The sequence below is a fragment of the Leiobunum rupestre genome, chromosome 7, assembly GCF_980474605.1.
Source record: "Leiobunum rupestre chromosome 7, qqLeiRupe1.1.hap1, whole genome shotgun sequence".
Classification (NCBI taxonomy): domain Eukaryota; kingdom Metazoa; phylum Arthropoda; class Arachnida; order Opiliones; family Sclerosomatidae; genus Leiobunum; species Leiobunum rupestre.
The window spans coordinates 39,896,312-39,923,577 of NC_143390.1; the positions used below are offsets into that span (position 1 = coordinate 39,896,312).

Sequence of the window (27,266 nt, forward strand, 5' to 3'; positions counted from 1 at the left end):
GTTGTTTCTATAAAATAAAATAGATAAAATCGAAATAAATCAATGCGCTCTTACTTCACAATTAAGGCAAAGTTTTATTAGCAGTCACGTCACGCGCGATTTGCACGCGCTAGATACTCCGCCATTCCTGTCGGCTCTAGCACACGCTCGTAAAAGTAAGAGACTGTGACGTACCTATACTTTGCCCCGATGCCGTATGTAAAATAAAAATATTCAAAATATTATGCAACGGATTGAAAATAACGATAGGATTAGGATGAAGTAACGCAGAGCCCGTTTGATGTTGTTTGACTCTCCTCGCTGCATTTTCTCCATAAAAACAAGGCGGGCTACGATGATAAAGGCTAATTTACGAGTGTTTACTCGAAGAAAGAACCCTATAAATTTAAATTATCGGAGGGCGATTTTGAAAGTTTTCCACCGTACCAAGGCTTAGCGTATACGCGGTGTAGCTTACCACTTTCTTTTTGGAAAAGTAATACACCTATCTATAGACCCTCTAAGGCGGCCATATTTCACAATTTGAGCTCGGTTAACTCGATACGCGAGTACGGGACTACTAGCTGATATGGCGAGAGAAAAAACCAAGCTAACAGCTTTTCCTTTCGCCCATACATTATTCGTTTTATTATATAGATTTTATATTGCCTCATTTTATCAAAATATCACGAATATTAACAGTGTTTGTTAATATACAAAAGTATTACGGATAACACGAGTTAGGTTTAATTATTGGTCACGTGTTTGCGTGTTACCAGAAGTATATAAAATGTACCGTACTACAGAAATAAATAAATAATCAGCTAGGCTAATACCCAAGGCACAAGTCATCTAGCGACTTATTATGCATTTAAACAGGTGGCCGGGTTACAATGCGTAGGAGGGTGGCGACAAGCCCTTCATGCTAATCGAGCCAACAGCTCCCTACACTAACTATTACCGTTAACCTCGACAAGTTTTTATGGAAGGGGAAACCGACGAACTCGGTAGAAACCCCTTACACCAGTGGGGAGAGAACTTGCAAACTTACCGCGGAAGGAGGGGTTCCGAGTTTTCACCCAGTGCCACAAGTTGGGATCGAACCCGGCTCCTCTTGCTGCGAGGTGAAAGCGCAAACCACTCCGCCACCCCACCAAGGATCTATCAAGCGTGTAAAATTGAAAAATGTACCTTAACAAGTTCGAGGCAATTTCTTATGGGTGTGGAAGCGTTGAAAATTTACTGAGTGTAGTTTATATTTATATAGTTATATTTTTTATATTTTTTCGAAGAAATATTTTTAGAAAGTTTCTATCAAAACGAATTTTTGCTCCGAATCGCCACTATATTGAAAAATCAGCTGAGACATTGCGAATAAACCAATTAGATCATTAGTAATTTTTACTAATGATCTCAATAAAAACATAGTTATAATAGTAATTATAATAATAATCAGCTAGGCTAATACCCAATTATATTATTTAATATAAGACAGTATTTACCATACATACAGAAAAATATTGCAGTCAATTTTACAGTAATCTGCGGTCAGCATAGATGCCAGCAGAATGCTGTGATTTGTCAATGGTATTTTTTTAATTCGACCTCGATAACTATAAATCGAAACCACGTAACTTCGTATAAACAAATCTTTGAAAGATACGTGGTTTTGGTTTTAAGGCGACGATAATTGTAATCCATATTCTCGAAACCGATGCAGGTTTAGTTAAAAATTACCAATATCTTAAAAACAGCATCATGAATATATAGTAAAAAAAATTGTTGTATTATTTACAACAATTTTAAGTTAAAAGGAACCACCTATGGACTGCATTGTAAAGGATGATAAAATTAGCGAATTAGTAGATTAGTCCATTATGAAAAGGGATAATAAAGCTAAACCCTAAACCAATTTGAAGAAATCTAAAAACTTACTAATAGCTCGTACCGATAGGTCTTCGAGCAAACAAAAAGGCGCGAAACTCGGACCAAATAGATCTTCGCGTTATATACCAAGTAGCAAACCGCTCGTGGCTCCCGCAGTCTTATCTCAAATTGGGCCCGAACCCAACTCCCATGTCCTTCAGGACTCGAAAGGAAAGCAACTTCGGTGGAATCGTATCACCCTACGTCCCGACCGAATCTACTACCCCACACGCACCCGCACCTCTCCAACTCGTCCCTCGCTGTACACACCAACCACATCAACATTTCATCACTATCGCACCTACGGTTAACGACCAACCATCTGCTGACCTTCCGCAAATTCCCGGGACATCATCACAATTTCCTCCTCAGCTCATACGTCTTTCCGACGGAACCGATGGCACTGGCAGTACCCTGCTCACCGCCAAATCCTCCTTCCTCCCACAGTGACCTCCACCCAAAACCATTCTACATTCGTGATCGTGGTTCCTCACCAGATTATCATCCTCCTTAATTAAGCATTATAATAATCAACTAGGCTAATACCCTAGGCACCACCTTAGGCCTAAGTCATCAAACGACTTATAATCATACCTACCGTGCACTTCCTCCTTCGACATATCCTGATCGGATTGTCCCAGGGAATTCACCCTACCCACGATCACACCCAACGCCCACCTTAGGTTCGCTCTCCTAATCCCGTTGCTCCCGCCCAGTAGCGGCGCTAAGGTTTTTTCACAGGTGGGCTAATTATTTTGTGGCCCCTAAGAATTTTGTGGCCCTTACAACCATGGAGTGACCCCTTATAAATTTTCCAGGAAGTGAGAAGAGCAAGGTCGTTTTCTTGGTGCGGCTCTCGTCGCGTTTACTGGACCCCCTATGACCTTGTATCCGACCTGGAGGGGACACGTGCACGCCCGGGGTATTTCCCTAAATTCCCTTTCTTTTCTTTCTATTGTCCATTCAACTTTCTCCCAATTTCCGCTCCCTTCCTCCCGAATCTATCTGTTTATGGTCTACTATCTTATTGAGTAAACAAATTGATTTTTTCCAGAAAATTTTTTCTTGGCAATAAAACAAATTTCTAGAGATAAAGAAAATTCAAAATTCAAATATGGGGCCTCTTAATTATAAATATGTGGCCCTTTTAATATAAATATGTGGCCCCTCTCAGAAATGCAGGGGGGCTAAAGCCCACTTCAGCCCACCCTTAGCGCCGCTACTGCTCCCGCCATCACCATCACCATCACCCAAACGACTAAACTAACTATTTCAAAAATAAGTTGTTGTACATGTCTAATTAATTAGTTATAGATCTAGCCACTAGATGTAGCTAGTCAACTAATAAATAAGAACGCACTAGAATGACAGGAGAATTCATCCAGTAATGAACGTGTACAAGTAAAAAATTACTAATGATCTCAATAAATACATAGTTATTTTATTATTAAATTATTTAAATTTTAAGGAGTTGTAGGGGGGGAGTTGAGAAGTATGCCTGTTTTTCCCCCATTTTCCTACGATGAGTTAAAAGAGCACCAGAGAGCTTCAAAGTGTGGCCTTCTAGCCCCTGGAAGTAGGCTGCAACAAGCGCAAAACCAAGCAAAAGGGAAATGTGATTTCAGGGGTACGATGAATTTGTGAATGCGTGGGAATTGATATAAATAACAAAAACAAATGAGTAAATAAGAAATGTGCCATGAGTTTAATTAAACACAGAAGAACAAAGTAGGAAAATGTGTATTTTGTACAAATTTACTTTTTTACGCTGGTTATATCGATTTGTTTTTTTACCTATCACACAAATCCAAACCTTAATGTTCGCAGCCTACTTCCAGGGGCTAGTAGGCCACACTTTGAAGCTCTCTGGCGCTCTTTTAACTCATCGTAGGAAAATGGGAAAAACAGGCATACTTCTCAACTCACCCCCTACAACTCCTTAAAAAGTTTGCATAACCTTTTAAAACACCCTGTATAAGTCAGTATTTACCATATTGCAACTTACAACAACTAAATAAAAATCGCAATAGTCGTTTTACATCGTATTAGCAACTAGAACTTTCGATGCTCGTAAAACGGGACGTAAGACGAAGCTCGAGAAGTTTACATAAGACGGCGGAACAGTATAAGCGCGGGAGCGAGAGGCGGACAAAGTTTGTTCTTAGCAGCCGGGGACTTCCGGAAGAGCCGAAGAGGGGCGTACACCGGACAGCGCTGAGAGATCGCGCACGCTACGGGTCGTCGAACCATGTGGACATAAGCTAGCAGTTCTCCTCCATACTCGCGACCAGTTGGCCAAATGGCGGCTTAAGGGGGGTTTAATGACGTCACGAGCATACTAAGAAACGATACGTTTCTAATAACGCCTTCGATCGAGCGTAGAAAATATATTGCCATCTGGTGTCATATTTTTAAAGTAAAGCGGGGGAAATAGCAAAAGATATTCGTATCGAGGACGGAAAATCGCTTCTATCATAGTGGGGTGGAAAAGTGTTTAGCACTCTCGCCTCGCAGAAAGAGGAGCCGGGTTCGATCCCAGCTTGTGGCACTCGGTGAAAACACGGTTTTATCCCTGCTGGTCAGAGCGGATTTCCCTCAAGCTCTTCGGTTTCCATAACACTTTGTGATCACGCGCTGTTCGCGCTACTATACGGCCAACACATTCGTCGAAATTCCGCGAGCAAGGATTTTCCCCCTATAAACTGTACTAAAATGTGTAGGAGGTCAGCGCCACGCTCGGTGGTTATATTGTCTTCAATGTAAAAACTATACTAAAAATAATAATCCGCTAGGGGCGCTGACGTCATACATATCTTTTGCTCATAGGTTAACACAGAAACGTCAACGAATGAGATGGCCGCTGTAGCGCGAGAGATGCGCGATAAATCAAAGTTGGCCGTGGTGAGGTTAACGGTAATAGTAAGTGTATGGAGCTGTTGGCTCGCGTTGCATGAAGGGCTTGTCACCACCCTCTTACGAAATTTAACCGGCCTCCCAAGAAATCGCCAAGAAGTAATATTTCCGAGGGCCAAGAACCTTAACGGCAGCAACAAGCGTTCCCCATGGCGTTCCTTTTTACCAGGTAGCTTTTTTGACATATTCAGGCTTGGCAAAAACACGACGTTCTGTTTAAAAGTGAAAAGTTTGCATTATTTAAACAAGCACTATATAAACAATACCTTGCGGGTCCTGGCTCTCGGAAATATTACTTCTTGGCGATTTCCTGGGAGGATGATTTGTTTAAGCGCCTATTGACTTCACAAGTCACTGGTTGACTTAGACCTGTGTGGCTCTTTGGGTATTATCTGAGCTGATTATTATTATTATCTAACTAAAGTGACGTGGTTGCCAAGCTTACTAGAGTCATGCAATGACGACGCCATTCAACAACGACTTTTATAATTACCTATGGACCAAGAATCTAAGGGGACTCACGGTTTAGGGAATAGGAAAATCACGGTTAATTTTAGTACAATGTGGACAAACTTGGCGTCGCTGAAGTCGATTTCCGACGTAGTTTCGTACACGACCAACTTTGATCTCTCGCGCTACAGCGGCCAACCCATTCGTCGAAATTCCGTGAGCAAAAAATTTTCCTCTATAAACTGTACTATAACCTGTAGGAGTTCAGCGCCACACTCGTTTTTATATTGGCTTCAATGCAAAAACTATTCTAAAAATAATATTCCGCTAGGGGCGCTCAAAGGATACACATATCTTTTGCTCATAGGTTAACATAGAAACTTCAACGAATGGGTTGACCGCTGTAGCGCGAAAAGCGCGTGATCAAAGTTGGCCGTGTTTCGTAGAAAAGATAGGCTCCAGCTGCTGAAGCATTCACGTTCAATTTTGACAAAATGGCGCCGTTGACGTTAACGGTAATAATGTGTGTAAGGAGCGTTAAAAATAGCACGATGACTTTGTGGTCTTGGTTATTAACCCTAACTGATTATTATTTCATTTATTTTTGTTCAATCAGTTTCGGAATTTCTAAATCAAATTAATAATTAAAATTTGACTCCTCGCCTAAGGGACTCAACCACAGCGACACCAAGTGGGTACGAAGTGAACTAAAATTTGTCGCGATTTCCCCATTCACGCGTATTAAAGGCAGAGCAGTGAGCCATATTAGAAGTACCCCACCTCCATCGAACAATATCCGCAGTATATAGTCGTTATTACGTCCCATTAACATTTTATTGATTTATCTCCATATCCGCTATTCAATGAACAGCTAACAAAGAGTAGAAGCCTATCTATCAATGGAATTTTAAGGCCCAAACTATCCCAGTTCAAATATTGACTTTAAAATTCAATACGGAAAAGGTAAATAGTCAATAGAAGAGATTGCTATACGAAAAAGCTAGAGAATTATAAAGTATTTCATCTTCTTGAAAATCGCCAGATTTCGCTTACCGAATCAAAAAAGATATCGCCGACTTTCAAAAATGTTTATCGAGACTCGAGAGACGGGATTTCTGAAAAAGCAATTTTTCGGATTCTTTCCCTCGGATTATGTATGGTTGCCAGACTCTGGGATAAATAAAATTCGACACTCTTTCACGAGATTTCCCGCCAAAATGACGCAAAATACCGCCCAATCATTCACGAACATTCTGAAATATGTACTTTAAAAAAAATAACTTAAGTTATGCATTGATGATTACCATAACTTTACCAATAAATTGAAATTGAAAAAATAATAAATAACTAAAGCTCGAGGAAACGGATAAATTAACCGGCAAAATTTCAATTAATCATAAAAAATTCGATTATTGTTTATTTATGGATATTGTTCGCGACTATTATACGATTTAATATGCAACCAATAAGTTTTTATTCGGAAAATTTTCGGTAATGGATAAAAAAGAAATGAACGGTAAATTTCCTATCCAACCGAGGAAATTTTAAGGATTATAATACATATTTTACAGAAAAGTGTACATCTTCCTATAATGTTGATTTTAATCTTTTGAGAGACTTATCTAAAGTTACAGAAAAGGAGTGCGCGTTAAATACATTGAATAGTAACTTTCTAAATCTATTAAATCGGAAAATTAGTTTATAAATAAATAAATAAATCTAAGCGTATATAGTAATTTTGCATTTTGATTCTCGATTAGGACACGTTTAAAAATCGTCTGCTAATACGCGCTACGACTTGTTTTTAACGTAACTAGCGCCAATCACCCCTGGTGGCCGAAAAGTTAAATTCGTGGATCCACCATAAACACGGAAGTTCATACTCCCTTTAAAGGTCCACGTAATCATTTCAAAAATTCGGACACAATTTCAGTTAGCTCCTCCACTTCCGTCACGTGACTTAAGCATGGTTCGTACACGACCTGGAAAACCTGGAAAAGTCAGGGTATTTGAAAATGTTTCCAAAAGGTCAGGGAAAAGTCACGGAATTTGAAAATGTTTCCAAAAGGTCAGGGAAATGTCAGGGAATTTCAAAATGTTTCCAAAAAGTCAGGGAATTTCAAAATGTTTCCAAATGATCAGGGAAAAGTCAGGGAATTTCAAAATGTTTCCAAATGATCAGGGAAAAGTCAGGGAATTTCAAAATGTTTCCAAATGATCAGGGAAAAGTCAGGGAATTTCAAAATGTTTCCAAATGATCAGGGAAAAGTCAGGGAATTTCAAAATGTTTCCAAAAGGTAAGGGAAAGTCAGGGAATTGGAAAATGGTCCAAAAAAGTAAGGGAATTTTAAAATGGCCTCAAACAACAGGGAAATAAATTTTTGAAAGATGTACATAATAAATTATTTTCAAGATTTTACGTCGAACCATTCATTTATTCTACAAAAATGGTCAGGGAAAATTTGGCTATTTGGTCAGGGAAAACCTGGAAATGTCAGGGAATTTAATTCCGGAAATTTTGTACTAAACCTGTTAAACATACATTCTCGCGGCCCAAAAACACGTGATTATGTAGCTCCACCCACAAAATTCAAAAGTGTATGTTTCCCTTTAGCTTGAGCAAAGATAATATAAACCTCGTACACTACATTCGAAATAACTGTCTCACTCATAGCCAATAGCGTTTGCCCACTTCCAACTGGAACATCGAAAAAATTAGCTCCATATTTACCATGGTAACCAACTATAGATAAGACCACGGCCAATTTCGATGACTCGTTGTTGCGTGAACAGCGCGTCATCGAAGTGGGCTAATCTAATCTTTGAACAGAGTCTAATGTTTTTTAAATATGGCCGCTCCTTGTGATACCTTTGCGTTCGCGCAGTCGATCCTGCTGCTATTTTTACTGATAGAGAAGGTGTTTCGCTCTTGCTAAAGATAAAAACTTGTAGAGGTTAACGGTATAGTTAGTGTAGGGAGCTGTTGGCTCGCGTGGCTAGCCATGAAGGGCTTTCCACCACCCTCCTACGCATTGTAACCCGGCCACCTGAACTAATGACTTCAAATGTCGCTGGATGACTTAGGCCTTAGGTGGTGCCTTGGGTATTAGCCTAGCTGATAATTATTATTATTATTATTATTTACTCGCCACTAAACGATAGATAAAAACCACCCACACGATTGAAAAACCCGCCAAATTGGGCGATTTTGCATCCAATACGGCCAAATACGTGAAGATGAAAAACAAATTGGAAAATGTAACCCAAAGGGAAACAGAGAGTTCAACCCAGCAACAAAACGATACAATTGAGCGGTGGGTTGGCTGTACTCGAAAGAAGGTTATATCTCGTCAACAACAAAAATACGGGAAATAAATTGAAAGGTCACGCGGAGATTCGGAGAGAAAACGCAAATGACTGAAAGGGAAACCGGCAGAGATGAAAGAGTGGGGGCCGCCGGGACAAGATTTACTGGGAGCACCCTATTCAAAACCTAGGTGTCCGCGTGCCCGCGACGAATGTATGAAAAAAAAACCCACCCAAATCGATCGAATGTCGAATGTGAGAAAAGATGTTGTATCAATAAGCGGCGAGCCAAACGCGCGATCCTCGGAACCATTCCGTCGCCAATGAAAACGCGTCGACTTTACCCCCAATCTACGCCTTCCCCGATAATGTCAACTCCGTTCGAACTCTAATATCTTTACTCCATCGGGACAAGAGTGCCAGCTGACGATGACTATGACAACGGGGCCCCGGGAAAGTCTGCGGGGCGGGAAGGAGGGGTGAGATGATGAGACCGAATGATGGAAATTGTTCGTTTCCCGAGAGAGAGAGAGAGAGAGAGAGAGAGAGGGAGGGGGAGGGGAAAGGGGTTAGCGCGCGTGACGGAAGCCGTCGCTATGGCAACCGCACGCGCGCGCCATCTAGAGACGGGAAAATGAAACTGTCTTATCCACACCCGCCTTTAACACCTTCTAGCACTCGCACGCGACGTTACCTCCCGTAGCGAATGTCTCCGGTCAAATGAAGTGTTTATCTTAGCGACACCGCGTCACCCCCTCTTTCGACCCCCTGTCTCATTCATATCTGACTCTGTGTCGAACGGCGACATTATTAACGAGGTAATCATTGCATTTTTTTCTTTTTTTTTCTTTGCCTCGTTGATCCTTCGTACCGAGAAGGATATGTTATTGATCTTCCGAAGCAAATTATTAGGAAAGTGATGTTCAAGCCATTAATTATGACTTTTTCGGGAATGGTTTAGTGAAGCTTACGTGGTTTTGAATCCGTTTCAAACTAAATCCAAGTTCAATGATCCTTAGCTGAGTACAAAAATGTTGTAACTGGGGATTTAGGAAATATTGAGATAAGCATTGCTTTTTTAATAGAACTCAACGAATATTGAAATTAATGTTATATTTATATGATTAGTGCAATTGTAGTGTAAAATTTAAAATTATTAAAATTGAATTACCATTTGAAATAGAAAATAAGTAAAAATATTTTCAGTAGGAACTTCGAGTTACCATATTTCCGCGTGGAAAAGTTACGTGTATAAACCAAATTTTTAATGTCACTGTTTTCATTTGTAAAGTTAACAAAATCCTAGACTATGAATTGTTTCTTAAAGGCCTAGGCTTTCTTCTGCCAGTCACCCTATAAATTTGCTTTCCCTCCAAACAAATACCGTGGTGGTAGGCTAACAGCAGAACACTTTTGCCTACCACCAGGGTTGTTGTTTGGATTGAAAGTAAATTTAAAGGGTGACTGGCAGAAGAAAACTTAGGCCTTTAATTTCTAAAATCAATAATAACAATATTCCCGAAACTGACATTTTTAAAGTACAATATTTGCAATATTAAATATTTTAGTGGATTTCAAATTGCTAACTGGCAAAAGAACATTAGCCATTAGCGGTTAAATTTAACTATTTTATTGATAACAGGTGGAGCCAATTTAAACTTCTAACATTTTATTGATATTTTAAAATTTCTACGTTTTATACTGTTGGCGCCATCTGGTAAATGTTCGAATATTTAAAAATGAACCTCTAATGGCGTTACCCCCGTGAAGCGATCTTCCCCCTTTGCGTTTATAGTCATTATAATGTTATAGTCGGTTAAATGTGTGGTTTAAATATATTATTAAAATGAGCCTATATTGTCAATTAGCATTACCAATCCTCTGAGCAAAGCGGCCCCGATTTCGGGAAATTAATTGGTCCCAGGCTCGGCTTGATCCTTGCTTCCCTAAACTGACAAGTACCGCTTTTAATAAGGGTAAAGCTTAGGAAGGGTCGCAAAATATATCCTAACTTAATTTCCCTAAAAGCTAATTTTCCACCTCTATCCGCCTTTTCGATATTCAAAACCCGTAACTAGCTTAAAGAGGAAAGCTTTTTCGGAAATCCAGTGGTAGCGTTCTACTCCGTCGACACGGAAGCGAGGCGGGTTGAACACTTCTACAGGCGTATTAGCCTATTTTTAATCTACTAATAATACGTTTAATGTTTTTTTTCATCGAAATATTAGCGAGCTCGACGTAATAAGAAAGGGAATAAAAAATGCCATTTATCCGACTACTCTTAAGCCTGTTGACGCGTTTTTTTCTTCTTCTTTTCGATGGATAAATAAGGATTCTTTTTATAGAAGCGCGTGGAAGATGGAAAACATGTTTTGAAAGAGGGGGAGTGGCGAGTTTTGCCCGGGCCCTCCATTCAATAGGGCGCTCTGGGAATGCATTCAATGCCCCCTTTTAAAAGCGACCCTAAAAGTATAAATATCCAGTCTAAAGCACCCTTTTGTCGCGTTTAATTATGTCCGGGTTAATTAGAGATTGCAGGAGCTATATAATGTCATCTTGTCTTAATTAAACTTTTATTTTTAATGTAATTGTTCGCCATTAAAGAATGGTTAAAAGAAAATCGGTCTTTAATGGAAGTTAATGCCGCTGATTTTCAAAAGAAGGGACTTATTTTTAGCCAGCCATTACCTTTTAAAGCGCTATTCGACCACTTAGTCCCTTTATTGCTATAGGCATAAGTAACTTAGTAAACTTAAGTATGACACTTTTTAAGTATGATTTTTTTCAAAAATATAGTAGCGCCTTTAGGAACTGTAACGTAGTGCTCGGTATTCGATTAATTTTTATCCATGAATAAAATAAGCTCGGCGATATTTAAATAATATTTATTTAAATAACCAATAGTTGAATAAAAATTGTAAAATGTTTAAATAATCGAAAGTTAATAAGCCTATTATTTAAATAAAACAAACAATTATTTATATAAATACCACTTTTATTCAAATAAATGCTTGGTTGCGTAAAAAACATAATTAAATAAGTTAAAATGATATTCTTTTTACCAACGTTTTTTAAATAAATCGTAAAATTTGTGGATAATGAATAAACAATTCCGAGCACTACTGTAACTTCGCTTTCTACATTTGATGCCAAGGCGTAGTGAAATTTCAAATTAAAAACTAACGCTTACATTAGCAAAATAATGATGAATTATTGAAACCAAATTTATTATCAAAAACTTCGTCTTTAAAATTTAAGATTTATTGGAGTTTTGTGCTTTGTCACTATAGTCTAATTATTGTTTGGATTTGAATTTTGGTGTCCAATATGAATAAATAAAGCCACAAAGACTACCCAATTTGGTCGAAATAAAGCTTTATTAGTAAATTCCGGGATTAGACATTTACAGAAGTAAATGAACCGAAGTTATCATACTGCTATACTCCCCATGTTGGAGGCGTTTTCCTTATGAAGTAACAATTTTACCTCGAATTTGAAATTTTGCGCGCTCCTAGGCCGAAAAAAAAACGTTTTTGTTTTTATGAAACCATTTTTTATACATAGAAATTGCTATACCCACAATTCCCAAGTACAATTTATCGTGTCAAAAGACCGGGATGGAAATAATCTTTTGATTCGATTTTCTTATCATTTTCATCAGGAAAACGCCCTCCGATTGTGAGCGCGCTATTTCAATAACTTAGGTTCATTTACTTCTGATATTTACTAATTGGTCGATTGCAAAAGAAGGTCGCGGTAAGAATTAAATGCACCGACAAGGCTACGTGTGTCATACTCATTGTTATTGCGTTACTTATTCCCACTGTCAAAACATTTAACAAAATATTTTGGAAGGTTCTACTTCAAGGTATATCTTTTCGAAGTACTGCTATTTTATTTATATTAAAGGTTTTGCCTTTTATTACCGTCAATTTATGAAAATATATAGTATAGTTATGAAGAAAAAATAGTGCGTTTCGAATACCGTCATATATTGATTTTATAATACTATTTCATCGGTAAAATACGCAGTTTAATTTTAACATTTTACATCTGTAAGTGAAATAATAGTTAATTTTTAAGCCGTGATGCGAGGCGGGAAATTCGTGCCCAATGGAATTTTCAGTTTAGTGGCGTAGATGAATACCATAAGTGTATAATATTTATACATCAGTGTGACACTTCATATTTTTCTCATGCAAAACTTTTACTGAGAGCTATTCACAAGACAGACTGCATTACGGGCTTCGTCGCAGTTTTCCGTCCGCTCGCTCCCGCGTCACTAGAGATCGGCGGAACAAATAAATTAACCGGCAAAATTTCAATTAATCATAAAAATGTTATTTAACTGTTTATTTTTGAACATTTAATACCAATAAACAACGATTTCACATGCAAAAATAATGTTTTTTGTTTCTGATATTTTTTGTATAATTGTCGATTATGAATAGAAATAAATAATTGGATAATTTCTTATTCAAACGCCGATCTCTACGCGTTAAGCTTGTTTTCCACTGGCGCGCGCAACGACGCGTTTCTCAGCTTTGAAACGTTCAAACGTTTTTACGTGCATAAAGAAAATAACATTATGACGCGCGCTAGTGGAAAACAAGCTTCACACGTAGCATTTGACAGTGCCTCGCTAGGGGTAGATTTTCTTCTTGTGATGACGTTACTCCGTTACTAGCTCTCAGTAAAATATTCTAAAACTTATGGAACAATATTATAGACTTATATGAAGGCGTCCTAATTTAAAATAGAACGCTATCGTTTTTTTAAATTCAACGCGAGGATTTGAATTAAAACTATGCTTATTTAATTTTTTTTAATCTTTTTAGATTCTACGTTTAGCGGGAGAAAATCATGAAAGTTGAGTCATCTCGTATAAGGAAGAAATTCGAATCGAAAGCAATTGCGTCGTAAGGGTACATAGCGTTTCGCGTGTTTCAAATGTCGGGATTAAGTTGCATCGATTTGATTGATCTTTTTCCCTCTCAAAGGAACAAAGCTAATCAATGATGGAAGTGGAAGCGGCGCCGATGGACACGGGAGGTGTGGTGGGCAATGGGACCAACCCCGCTGGCTTGGACGCGTTTCTCCAAACTGGTCGGACGGGCAGAAGAAACGCTATCCCGGACATACTGTCCAAGGAGGTCAAAGACACGGTCAGCACGGCTGACCTTCCGTGCTCTCTAGAAAAGTTATCATGCTCCGGTAAGTCGAATAAGCCTTTCATTTGAATATCCTGTATTTCCTGTACAGAGTATTACTACTGTCACTTGACTAGACGCTTTATTTCCTATAGATAAACAATTTTACCCCAAAATGGCCAGTTGGCGATAGTCAAACGTACTAACAAAGGAGAGTACCCGAGGTGTTTATTGCCGATTTTGTTCAAAGTCGGCCGTAATGTAGACCTATATGAGATATGAAATTTCCCAAAAGGAGACGTTGCACTACTCATTCGTTTTGCCATGGCAACCGAAAATGTTTTTGACCACTTAAAACAAAAAATCTCCATGGGATTTTTTCGGTTTTACCTACGAAAATTTTAAAAAAAAATTGAAAATCACGAAATGGATAATTTGGACTATATTTAGGTAAGTTTGATCAAATTTGGGTAAATTGGAACATTTTTGGGTTAAAATTGTAACATTTTTTGGATAAAATAAGGAAAAAATCTTATTTTTGTTCTAAGTGGTCAAAAACATTTTCGGTTGCCATGGCAAAACGAATGAGTAGTGCAATGTCTCCTTTTGGGAAATTTCATATCTCATATAGGTCTACATTACGGCCGACTTTGAACAAAATCGGCAATAAACACCTCGGGTACTCTCCTTGTAAGTGGTACTACTCTAGTGTTAAAAATTAATAGATTATTTATTATGGGACTATAGTAATTGTGGTATGGACAATGGACGCTTCAATAAAAGATACTCGGTTTTTACTCCCCTCTCCAAATTCATCTGGGAAGGAGCTATTTCCGGTCGGTCAGTTAAACGGTTAGAATGGCTAGCCAAAAAGTCGTATTTAAGCCAATGGGAGACGCGTTTTTGCCCTCATGAGAATTTTGCGTCAGATAAGAAATGCGTCGGTTCACATGTATAAGGAACAGACTAATGTTAATTTTCGATAATATATTTTAAGGTAAAATATATAATGTTACAAAAACTATATAAGAAGATAATATTATTATTATTAAAATTATACGGAATATTTTTATATTAGCGGGCAATTTTAAGGCTTCTCATGGAGGCAGAGTTAATTCATTTCGTATCAAATTATCTTTCGGAAAAATATGAAAACTAATTACTTTAGAACTAAACGTATTCCTTTTGCAGTACGGTATGCAACAAGTGTTTCCTTTTAACCAGGTAACTTTTTTGGCATGTTAAGGCTTAGCAAAAAATCCAGCTTTCTAATATTTCAACAAGCACTATATAAATATTAACTTATGAGTCCTGGCTGTCGGAAATATTACTTCTTGGTAATTTCTGGGAAGATGTTTTATTTAAGCGCCTATTGGTCTAAAATTTATATAGAAAACAGTTCAATGAACCCTGGTTCCACAAGTAACATTACCTTGGCAACAAAATTGCGAGACACGAACTGAACTATAGATTGTTGAAGACGCGTTTTTCGTCATGGGCGTGTCAAAATTCTAAGAATTCTTCCCTTGATAGTTAGAATTCTCACTTCTCCAAATTTTGACGGTCCTTCCCACAGGAGGTAACGTCATCTCTTCTCACGAGTTCTTTTGAGAAGAGCATTATCTGAAAACTATTCGTGAGTTCTGAACCGTTAAGAGAACGGTCCAGGACTGAGCTCTGACGTCACGAAAAAGTTCTGGATAGTTCAGAACTTTTGTACGAATAGTTGTGATTCAAATTAGGATCGTACGATTTGACGTACGCAGCCCGATGTGCAGACGAATTTTGGAGATTTCAACCTTGAGTTCCGGCCAGTACTTGCTCTTGAGCAGGTACCATTTAGAACGGTTCCGAACGGTTCAACGGTTCTTGTCTGCGAATAGTTTGCATTTGGGTAGTTCTAGAATTTTTTTTGCCGAATAGTGCGCATGGGGACTGGTTGAATGGTTCAGAACTCTCAAAAATGAGGGATTTAAAAAATAAAATGGCAGCTAATATTCTAATCAGTTTACTTGATGCTGAAGAAAATAAACAATATGATATTTTTGTGGACGAAAATGAATTTCAGAGAATAAAGAATGGTTAGTTAATTTTCGATGAAATTAAATTATCAATAAATGTTTTCTTACTTCATATATTGTCGTGTAATCTAGGTGTAATCGTGTAAAAATAATATTTATTGTCAAAGGCTTAGTTTACAACGTTCGTGGCATTCTCGTAAGTCGCCATCTTTAGAAGAATCTTTTTACATTTGACGCTTTCGATCGAGTTCTCACGGGAATAAAAATTATCACGAAGAACTCTTCTCAAGAGAAGAATTCTGTCTCAGAATTTTGACGCGCCCATGGAGTTGGAAGTGACGTAATTTACGTCATATCCCGTAAACAAGGTTTCATTAAAGAAAATATTATTATGGCATACCTATGTGTAATTATGTTATATATGGTAATATTATCAGAGTAGAAAATTCATCAGGTAGGCTAATACCCAAGGCACCACCGTAGGCTCAAGTCAGCTAGCGACTTTTAATGCCTTTAATTCGGGTGATCGGGTTACAATGAGTAAGTGGGTGGTGGAAAGCCCTTCATGCCACGCGAGTTAACAGCTTTCTACACTAAATGTTACCGTTAACCTTCACAATTAAGGTTTTATGGAAAGTGGAAACCTAAAAACTAGAGGGAAACCCCCTGTAACCAGAGGGGAGAAAATTCACCAAGACTCGAAAATATTACTAGTCCATCTAGAAACTTTTAAAGATGAGATCCTAAAATTTGTTTCCGCCTAGAAACCTGTATTGAACTTGTGCGATCGTATTTTTTTTTACAGACCCGTCTGATGAGCAAACGAGAACCAGCGCCAACCCATCGCAACCTTCCACGAGCTCAACAGGGAATCAATCCTAGTGGCACAAGTATGACGCGTGCGTAACCAATGCCCCCTATCGTGAGAAAAACAGACAAAACTATAAATCATCAACAAAACTTGATTGAAATATATTAAGAAGGACAATTGTTCATATTTAATGATGTCGCAACAACCAATGTGCTCGCGTATCCGTCCCCCACCTATCATCTGCCCTGCCCCTTTCTTTACCCCGTTTTCTAGTCAAGGAACAAGTCGTGACGTGGAACTCCGACCAATAAGTGACGTCACCGCAGCAATTTACCGCGAATTACGAAATGGGAATGAAGCCAGGAAATACTTTTTTGAAAGCTATTTTAGTATCAAGCATGCATTACGGGCTACTTAAAAAAGACGAAACCACGTAGAGAAACAAGGCGTCGGTAATTAAATAGAATGCGATTTCAAATATAGACTAATTGACGTCGTTTTAGAAAGGTTGGTTTCTCTTGTTACGGGAAAGTTATGTTGTAATTTTTCGAGGAAAACATTATCAGAGATTCTGATAACTTACGGAACAATTGTTTGAGATTAATTGGAGATACAGAAATATCAATTCCCTATCCCATTTGTATTATTATATTTTCATCTACATGTACAATCCCTCGCGAGTGGTTGCATTTTTCTATCCAAATATACCATTCGGTGCGAGACAATAACCCCCCCCCCCCCCGATATTGTTGAGTATTATTGGTTATTATTTTTTTTTATAGTCATTTTGTGAAACCAGATAATTTTTTAGATTTTAGTATCTTTTAGATTGTTGATTTCTTAACAATGCCTTGTGTTGTTCAAATCCTACAAAATTTTATCATTTAATTATTAAACAGCTTTATCGCAACTTTGTTTTGTCTCTAAGCGTTAAGATCAACAATATTATGTTAGCCAGCTATTTTTGTTAAACCATGAATAAATAAATTTTTCCCCCCCAAAATTTTACTGAAAATGGTATTTTACAATTTTTAATGAAGTCGATGAAATGAATTTTATAAGAAAATTTACAAATATAGAATAGGATTAATCTGAATCCGAATGATGTCTTCTTTTACTTTTACGCTTGTGTTTATGTTTATGGCTGGATTTTTTGTAGCGCTTTCGTTCTCGGCTACGATGCTTACTGTTGCTTCTACTTCTGCTCCTACGTTTCTTTCTATTTGGACTTCGACTTTCGCTATTGCGCCTGCTAATGCTACGACTTCTTTCCCTTTGATAAACTGGACTTATGTTCTGATAAGTTTGTTTCGGACTATTTCGCTTATTGATTTCGTATCTTGATTCTGGTTCAATCTTTTCACGATTATAGGCAACAGGTAGTGTACGAATGGGACTCTCTCCTCTACTCGTAGATGGTAAGACTAAATCCTCAGAATTTGGCTCGGCTTCGTTGAAGGATTCCATATAGACTGTCATGTTGTTGATGACTTCCTTCATGACTTCTGTGTATGACTTTTTGGTGATGTGAACGTTTTTGGCCCTGTAAGATTGCCTTCTTCGTTTGTAGTCTCGCAACTCAGCCAGTATCTCTAGTTTACTTTTAGGTTTTCCTTCTACGAGTGTATTACCCAATTTAAACCCAAACATACGAAAAAATAAAAAAATTTCCAGGACATATACCCTTATTATTGTTCTGCAATTGGAAGCTAAATTGAAGATCTTCCAGTGAAAAATCATTATTTTTCTCATTGACTTTGCCCTGAGCAACGACATAATCGTAAATAGCCAATCTTTCAGCTTCCGTTAATTGCGTAACTGTACGGTCGTTTGTTAGTGGTATGTCTACATTGTGTAGTATTTCAGGGTTTCCTCTTATCCCCCTCGGTCCTTCAATGCCTAAATAGATAAATATAATTCACTAAGTAGAATAAGCAATATCGTAGTTGAGTCAAAATAGCAGTTCAGGGCTAAAATATGGCACACTGGCAACTACTTGTTGACTCAACTAAAAGTTAAAAAGTAAAACTAGGCAAAGGATATGTATCAATAAGGATACAATTATTGAATTCGTCAAAAACCACAAAGCAAAGTCTTTACTCACAATGGCTGAAATAAAAACAATTGCTTAAAACTATTGGCAAGACGCAACATCTTGCCATCTAACTATACCATTTTTATTCTAAATAATACTAACCATTTGAAAATGGTTCCTTTAAAGCTGCGTTATATAATATATGGCTTTGAAGATTTTGGTCTAAAATGCAAATATGGAAATCTTAGTTAAGATTTTACGATAAAATATATGTTTATACACTTACCAACAACAACGGTAGTAATTGCCGGCTTATCAGCGTAATAAAAACTTGATCTAGGAGGTGCCTTTTCCTAAGGCAAAGAAAGAAATAGACTTAAATTAATTGACAATTAGAAATGGATAAAAGTAACGTAAAAACATACAAATTCTTCCAATGTGTAGCCCTTCCTCTTCAAATCACAAAGCTCTATATGTTTAGTGTAAGAATTGGCAGGTATGCAGTGAGCTTGGTCGTGTGGGCATATTCTTGCATCCTTTTCCTGAAACAGGAGATGTTAGTTAGCATGTAGGCTTAGACTTGAATCTCAAATATACATGGAGTTTATTCATAATTAACCTGTAAAACATCTTTTTCCTCCCATCCCAGATCAGACATACAAGATCGAAACTCATTCTCCACACGTTCTACATAATTTTCTAATTCTTTAATTTCGTGAACTCTGTTCTCCATAAATATGATTGCCTCCTCTTCTATTAAAATAGCAAACTGACCTTGAGCAGACGAAAAGTCAGTTACAGGACTCCTGTCGCCCTCTAGTAGGCCAAAACAATATCGAATTTTCATTGGCCAAAAGACTTCCCCGGGTAAGATTCGTAAATCGTCTGCTTAAGAAAATAGAGGGAGGATTCCCGAGTCCCAAGTTGCAAATTTCGTTTTTAAATTTGTTTAACAGAGCGGCTGTTTTGCAATTTATAGAATCAATTGGTGAATAACCCGGAATATAAGTTGTGTAAAAATTTAATACAGCGTTCTCAGCGATGTCTAATCAAAGCCAAGAACTAAAAATTTCGGTTCCTTCAATCACGGAAATAGAAGCGCCCCTAGGAGGAACTACATTGGCTTACAACGTAACAGTTACTGAAGGGTCTCTTAGCTATAACGTATGCAAAACTAATTTTTTTTTTAATAAGCAAATAACTATTAACTTATTCATAGGTAACAAAAACCTTCAGAGAATTTGAAGATTTGGCTAAAAAACTTCAAAAGAAATATCAAAATTTAGCTCTTCCTTCCCTCAAACAAATAAATGCGGACCCAAACATTAGGCGCAAAGTGGCTGACCAATTTATGACATTTATATCCGGACATTCCGAAACAGTAAATGGTACCCTTATTAAGCAGTTCCTGGGCATAGATTCCGAAGCAAATTATCAAATATCATCAGAGAAAATTACGACCACAATGGAAAGTCCTGATGAACCGGATGCCCTATTTGAAACTGTAACCCAAAAACCTAAACCAGCACCTGCTCCAATTCAAAATACTGATAAAACAGAGAAGAATGACTTAATACAAGAGTTTAGGGAATCAGATAAGATTATGAATCAGCAACGTGGAAGGTGTGTCCCATCACATCCCTCTAATAAAATATATTAAAAAAATTAACCTTAGTAAATTCTAACAGAACATCCTTCTTTGACAACGATGACGAGGATGATGATGACGATGATTTATTTAAAGTAACAACGCCAAAACCACAGAAACAACCAGTGGAAAAACCAAAAAAGCCCGGTACTAATTAATAATAAAACAATTGAAGTTTAAGCATATCATATAATTATTTTTAATATTTTACAGCGTCTTCGGAATTATTTGAATCGGAAGGCATTCAAACAAAAATGGAAATCAACGAAAACCATCCAGTACAAGAAACGGAACCTAAAATTGAAAATGTCGAACCCATATTTGACGAAAGCGAAATAGACGACTCCATATTAACGTAATTATGACTTTAATTATTAAAAGTTTAACGAAAAAAAAACCAGTAGTAGATGGCGCCATCCATCTATAAAAGCAAAAATCAATAGCCGGAGTAGTTTTCTTTTAAGTCATAGACACAACAATAGAATGCCTCTCACTGAGGGCGGGAAAAACTAACAGCCCAGTCTAGTAAAATGGACATATTCCGGCAAAAACGAGCAGGGAAAGCGTCTAATGAGAAATAAGGAGAGAAATGAAAGAATTTTCGCGCAGCTGGTATCCGTTTAAGCGTCAAAATTCGTACGTGGGGTCGCGTGCCGTTTTGGGACGTTATCTTAAAAATGCACTCCCCCTTTCCTGGCTTCAGTTTGCCAGGATAAAACTCTTCAAGAGAGCATCCGTAGGGTTGAGAATACATGGTTGATTACCCCCCTTCCCAGGGTGACCAGAGTGAAAGGGGTTACATTGTACCCCTGGGCTTTTTATATGGGAAGAGCGCCGTGAAATTTTAGGGTCTCTTTACACCTTTCGGTGGCGCTTAGCGAGGAATTTTGCACCCTAACACCCACTTTTCACCCCCCCCCCCCACCCTTCGCTTTTCCATTTCGACCATAGAAAGATTGAAAATCTCGACGGCTTTTTTTCCACGTTGTTTCCATTTTCATCCGCTAGACGGCGGAACCTTCTCTTTGAGTCGGTCCCGAATTTCCCCGAAATCCAAAGCGCATCGTCGGGTGGGGGGACACTAAAGAACCCTTTTTGGCCGACGAAGCCGTCTAGTCTGGCGAAACTCTTCGGAGGATAATTACCGGTCCGCCCAGGCCGCCTTGGAAAGCCTTGTTAAGGCTTACTTGTTCGCTTATTTTTAGGCTATTGTGAAAGCCCGTCTCAGCCCACAGCGCACACGAGGCTAGGGTGCCGGTAAAACCTGCCTAGATAGAACTTATATATTTACTGAGATCCATTTCTATGATGACCATACATTCGAGCGGGTAGATACTTAAAAAATCTGGTGTACAAACAGTGTTAAATCGAAATAGTTATTTCCGCAAATCTAGAAATACACAAGAAATATTGGAAAACCAGAGAAATAAACGGAAATATTTTCCATATTTCTGGAAATCGAAAAATCCGAAGAAATATAGGATATCTCGAGAAATCGAAAAGAAATATCGGAAATATAGAGAAATAAACGGAAATATTTTTGATATTTCTGGAAATCTAGTAATACCGCAGAAATAATAGAATATCTCGAGAAATCGAAAGAAATATAGAGAAATAAACGGAAATATTTCGATATTTCTGGAAATCGAGAAACCCAAAGAAATATAGGAAATCTCGAGAAATCCAAATTAATATTGGAATTCCAGAAATATCGAAAATATTTCCGTTTATTTCTCGATTTCCAGAAATATCGAAAATATTTCCGTTTATTTTTCTAGATTTCCAATATTAATATGGATTTCGCGAGATTTCTTATATTTCTTTGGGTTTTCCCGATTTCCAGAAATATATAAAATATTTCCGTTTATTTCTCGATTTCCAGAAATATCGAAAATATATCAGTTTATTTTTCTAGATTTCCAATATTAATATGGATTTCGCGAGATTTCTTATATTTCTTTGGGTTTTCCCGATTTCCAGAAATATATAAAATATTTCCGTTTATTTCTCGTTTTCCAGAAACATCGAAAATATTTCCATTTATCTAGATTTCCAATATTTCTTTGGATTTCTCGAGATTTTCTTTTTTTCGGTATTTCTAGATTTCGGGAAATATGGAAAATATTTCCGTTTATTTCTCGATTTCCAGAAACATCGAAAATATTTCCGTTTATTTCTCGATTTCCAGAAACATCGAAAATATTTCCATTTATTTATCTAGATTTCCATTATTTCTTTGGATTTCTCGATTTCCAGAAATATCGAAATATTTGGAAATCAAAAATCTGGTGTACAATTATTTTCGAAGTGGCTACCCCCTCGCATATATTTTGGTGGGCTTCAGACTTGAGCCGGCTGCACACCTAAGACGCGAAGCGAGCGAAGCCACGCGAAATTTGAAAAAATCGCACACGCTTCGCTTGCTCGTGCGCGAATTTGGTTTTTGAAACGACGCATGCGCGCGCTTAAAATCAGATGGGATCTTTATGTGCATCCGGAAATCATTAGGCTTAATTCGTACGTTTTTCCTCGTCTTCATAGCTAGGAGGATGAAAGTGAACCTGGAGTGGTATTTACCATACCTATAGCACGGGGCCGTTGTTCGTATGTGTGGAACCGAAATCCGCTGGAGGCACTCCGTGTCCGCCTTGGTTCATACGATTGTAACGACTTCTAGCCGCAGCTCTAATTAGTAAAAATTAAAAAATAGCTTTTTTTATATCGCGAAATAGGCTTAGCTTGATGAGGTGGGCTTAACCAATCTTTCAACATTTAACGTATATCGTTAATAATGGATAAGTAATGGTAATTAATTGACTATCAGCTTTCCTATTTCCAACTTTCCCTTTTTTAGTATTTGGATTTTTCTTATTTCCTAAATGTTTTGTAATGCAAGTTATAGGTTACTAGGCCTTGGTGACATGGCCAAAATATTAAACATACAAAATAAATCAAATTATTCTTACCCGCGTCTTTTTTATTAGATGCTGATATTATATTCATTTTATCTTTCAAAATCTTTCTAATTATCTATAACTATAGAAATACACGACTTTCATCTTCAAAACCCTGCCTAGGACCTGCTTAGGTTATTTTAAGGTCACAGTTCAGATTTTGCCGTTCAGAGATGGCAGCACATTACGATGAACCGGGCCAAAGCCGAGAGGCATGTGCAGTACATAGTGCGCGCAAATTACCACTCCAGGTTCACTTTCATCCTCCTAGTTCATAGTGAGTGCCTGCAGAAAACTGTGCCAAGGCGTAGTGCGATAATTTGTATTAAAGCAAGTCTCGTCTCCGACTCGTTTCGAACGTCGCTCAATAGATGTCGCCGAAAATAAAATCTAAACAAGTTAGTCAAGCCACAATGGGTCTTGAAATCGGGTCCCTCATTTAATCATGGACGAAGAATCTATATTTTGACATGGTAGGCGTGGCCTAAATCGGAAGGCTTACTGAGGTACGTCAGCCGCTTTGAAGCGCCTCAAGAATTCTGTTCAACTATCACAGCTTAGGCGACCGTACGTGCGAGATTATTAGCTTAGGATTAGTTCGTTAAATTTTTAAGTTTAGAAATGAAATGGATTCCAGTGAATTTGATTACAAAACCTCCGCCATACGCGGTTTACTGGTTATTTTTACTTAACACAATGGTTAATTACAATTACTTAAACGTTTAAAGAACCAATTTCAAAAATAAAAGGTCGAAACTAATTAGTTACTATATATACCAATAGATGGAAGCACATGCTAGGAGCGTATTTTTTCGCGTGTTTTTTGTCTTTTTCTGAAAGAGCCGAGACTTTCTTTTAGTTGTTTATTTTTGTCGCTAATCTCTTGGCTATGACGTCATTTTTACGTCAAACATAGCTATCAGTTTCGACAGGAATCCATACCTCTACTTGGAATGCTTATCGCGGCAGATTTTCGTCTCGATGTGGCTGACGGGTTTTTTTTGACGTCACAATGTTAACTTAAAAAACAACTACTTGAGAGGGGAGCGCGAGCAGAGGGGATTTTTTCTCTTGAAGGCGGGGCCAAAGCCGTCAGAGTGATCTTACCATACGCGATACGCCAGGATAAGCATTACAAGTAGATTTATAGATTCCTGGTTTCGACTAACTGATACACTTATGAAGCGTAACTATATACCCATGACAGGCCTAGGTTTTTTTTCTGCCTATCCCCCTTTAAATTAACTTACAAGTTGTTAGTTGAGCACAAATACCCTGGTGGTAGGCCAACCGCTGAACATGTTGGCCTAATTTAAAGGGGGACAGGCAGAAGAAAACCTAGGCCTTTAAGGTTTCTACTTAAGATATATTAAAGATAATACTAAATTTGCACTCAAATAAAATTAATCAATGGGCATGACCAAAAGTTAATTACTTAATCCATATGGAAGTAAGTAATAAATTAATGACCATAAGTCGATGGGGGTTTTTTTTAAAGAAGTTACGGAAGCTATGGCTTACTATAACTTTGAAACACAACTTCCGAAAGTAAATTTAAGGTTTTTTTGGTAGACTGGAGGACAATTTGGAAGATTTAAAACACCTGAGTCTAACGCCGAAGAAAGCGACACCGTCGGAAGCGACGCGTACTAAACCGTTGCCGCCGCCCAAAAAACCCTCCCTAATGAAAAAGCCAGCCTTGGCGGCCAAACCAGGTTCTAAAGCTATCCCGACCAAAAACATCGAAGATATCGATATCAGCAGCTACATCAACGCGGAAGAAGCGGCTAGTCAACAAGAGGCCAAATTATTCGACTAATTAAATAATTATTCAAAATTAACCGCTCAATTGCTATAATAATTCGTCTTGTTTGTCATAAGTCCCTGGGATTTTAATGTTTAATTTATTTCCGGAAAGTAACTAATTTATACGATATAATATCACGAAAACCGTCATATCGAAAGTATATCAATATAAGAGCTTATTAAACGCTTGGGAGATTATGTATATTAAATGAATGATATGTATTTTAAAAGAAAATCTTGTTCGTTATTGTTGCAAATATATTAAAGGAGTTGTGAAAAACGTACGTTTTATATTTATACGCGCGGATATATCAATATTAATTTCTGTAGATGGAAAAATATTTACGCCCATAAATAATCGGTTTAACGGGAAGAGGAAAAATTGGAAGAAAGCGACAAATCTCAATATAATTCACTCAATGCCCAACTTTTTCCGTAACTTCTCCGCTGGAAAAACACCCGAATAAGATGGTTTTTCAGATCCGATCTTTTAAACAGGGTCGTATATCACCGTGGACGTAATAATGACAAAGAACGCTAGCCCCTATTCCGTACGTCATAGATGACAAATGATATTTTCTATAATATATCTTTTGCCATCTCTCTTTACTACTAAGGTTTTTCGCTTGTAAAACTTGCAAATTTGAAAATTACAAATACGTTTTATTAATCTATTACACCGTATTACACACGGAAAATATTATTTATAAGTAGTGCTGTTTTTTTTTGTGAGATACACACATCGGTATCGGCCTTAGACACCAGCACACAATAACTGATTAATCAGGGTGAGATAAGTGTAACGGCCACTCCAACGGGGGGGATACGTGGGGACAGGGGTGGGGACACCCGTAGCGGAAGTATTCCGACCACCCGTTGGGGGATTGGTGGTCGTCCTCACAGAGTCACACGGCCATCCACAAACTCTTGCCTCCCAGACGCTTGGGATTACAGGAGTACGCCACTACTCCCGGGATAAGTTTTTTCCGGAAAAATGAAATGCGGAAAAATTTCCTGAAAAGTTTCCGCAAATCAGAAAAATAAAAAATTGAGACATAAATTACTTTTTAAGGGTTTATAATTTTTTAACTTTTTATCGATATAAAATGTCTAATAAAAGTAAACATACTACAAAACATTAATAGTGTTATATTCAGTTTAAAGCTAGTCTAGAGGTTTAGTTTTACTTTAGATTTGAAAAAATTAGGCGAAAATTCCGCTTTATTTAAATTTGCAAACAATGTATTAGAATAATCATGGAATGAAAACTTTTTTAATTTTTTTCGGAAAAATACGTAAAATATTCCGGAAAAAATGTCTCGGTCATTTTCCGACTTACAACACTATTTATAAGTAAGTAAATATCCTTAGGGAATTTTTACACTGCCATGGTCATCGTTAGGCTTAATAATACGCAGTAAAGTTTCAGGTGTGACGCGGTGTATGCGAGAAATTATATCTGCATCAATCAATACTTGTCTTGTAAGATAAATATTATTTACTTCTGTTATACATCTATATTAAAAGGTGGGTAAAAATGCCGACCCACCCAGCAAAGTTTGAATTTATATGAAAGAAGACCAATAAGCAGGGCCGGATTAAGACTTTATGGGGCCCTAGGCACAAGTTAATTTTGGTGCCCCCTTTCAATTTATAATTGAGAAATGGAAGGAAAATTCATTTTGCTGCCAGATTTAGTATGTAGTCAGGGGCTAGACGGCAGTCCGTCAGAGAATGGGACAATCAAACGTTTTTGGTTCATAGGGGTGGACGCATTTACTAAAATTACTCCGAAAAATATTTTGTGAAAAGCAAATGGTTAAAGTTTTGTACTTTTATTTTTTTTCGATCCCTCTTGGTGCCCGTTGTAGGCTTGGTGCCCTAGGCCCAGGCCTATTCGGCCTATTGGTTAATCCGGCCCTGCCAATAAGAAACTGCTATTTCGTTACAAGTCGTCTGAAACGCGGACGAGTTTAAACCGAAAACACAAAACTACGAAAGTTAGGAAATTCGTCTCCATATAAATTCCAATTTCACATGGTGGGTCGACATTATAATATAGGTGTATAATTAGATTGAAAGAAATGTTTATTAGGAGATGCTAATTTATTCGTCTCTAAAAACTATTAAAACATTTTCCGCGCGAATGATATCAATACTTTTGACGTAGAAAATGCGGAAGGAGATATTGAACTGATCGTAGTCCGATTGCAAACAGACTGGTCCGATCAAAACACGGCTTCATTTCTCATCGGACGAGAGGGGCC

The 27,266-nt window shown here is 37.7% G+C and overlaps 3 protein-coding genes across 5 annotated transcripts in view; 2 read left to right on the forward strand and 1 right to left on the reverse strand.

Moving 5' to 3' along the window:
• The window catches only part of LOC149936287 (uncharacterized), a 46,490-nt gene extending 28,920 nt beyond the window's left edge, over nt 1-17,570 (forward strand). For 2 of the 3 annotated variants that reach the window (XM_090181402.1, XM_090181403.1), the window contains exons 2-4: nt 13,413-13,499; nt 13,575-13,788; nt 16,551-17,569. In XM_090181402.1, coding sequence (XP_090037528.1) covers nt 13,590-13,788; nt 16,551-16,627 — 276 coding nt within the window. In that variant the 5' untranslated portion in view covers nt 13,413-13,499; nt 13,575-13,589 and the 3' untranslated portion in view covers nt 16,628-17,569. Of the gene's footprint in view, nt 1-13,412; nt 13,500-13,574; nt 13,789-16,550 lie in introns of all 3 variants that reach the window. The other variant, XM_090181404.1, reaches the window with a different exon arrangement.
• On the reverse strand, nt 17,543-19,383 carry LOC149936288 (U11/U12 small nuclear ribonucleoprotein 48 kDa protein-like). The gene is made up of 6 exons (XM_090181399.1): nt 19,211-19,383; nt 19,017-19,133; nt 18,878-18,944; nt 18,754-18,813; nt 18,240-18,455; nt 17,543-18,172 (listed from the first exon to the last, which is right to left on the reverse strand). Exons 1-6 carry the CDS (start codon nt 19,322-19,324, stop codon nt 17,643-17,645), a joined length of 1,104 nt encoding a protein of 367 aa, XP_090037525.1. The 5' UTR covers nt 19,325-19,383; the 3' UTR covers nt 17,543-17,642.
• LOC149936289 (uncharacterized) lies at nt 18,934-25,266 on the forward strand. The gene is made up of 5 exons (XM_090181400.1): nt 18,934-19,755; nt 19,811-20,214; nt 20,280-20,386; nt 20,453-20,594; nt 24,766-25,266. Exons 1-5 carry the CDS (start codon nt 19,633-19,635, stop codon nt 25,010-25,012), a joined length of 1,023 nt encoding a protein of 340 aa, XP_090037526.1. The 5' UTR covers nt 18,934-19,632; the 3' UTR covers nt 25,013-25,266.
• The last annotated feature ends 2,000 nt before the right edge of the window (nt 25,267-27,266 follow it).

Bases quoted from the DNA above. Each gene is read 5' to 3' on its own strand.
- LOC149936288 (XM_090181399.1), bottom strand. From the start codon at position 19,324: ATGGAGAACAGAGTTCACGAAATTAAAGAATTAGAAAATTATGTAGAA. The intron at 19,134-19,210 runs GTTAATTATGAA...CTCCTGTTTCAG, and splicing joins AGGAAAAAGATGTTTTACAG to GAAAAGGATGCAAGAATATG. The intron at 18,456-18,753 runs GTTAGTATTATT...TTATCTATTTAG, and splicing joins AAAGGAACCATTTTCAAATG to GCATTGAAGGACCGAGGGGG.
- LOC149936289 (XM_090181400.1), top strand. From the start codon at position 19,633: ATGTCTAATCAAAGCCAAGAACTAAAAATTTCGGTTCCTTCAATCACG. The intron at 19,756-19,810 runs GTATGCAAAACT...ACTTATTCATAG, and splicing joins AAGGGTCTCTTAGCTATAAC to GTAACAAAAACCTTCAGAGA. The intron at 20,387-20,452 runs GTACTAATTAAT...AATATTTTACAG, and splicing joins GGAAAAACCAAAAAAGCCCG to CGTCTTCGGAATTATTTGAA.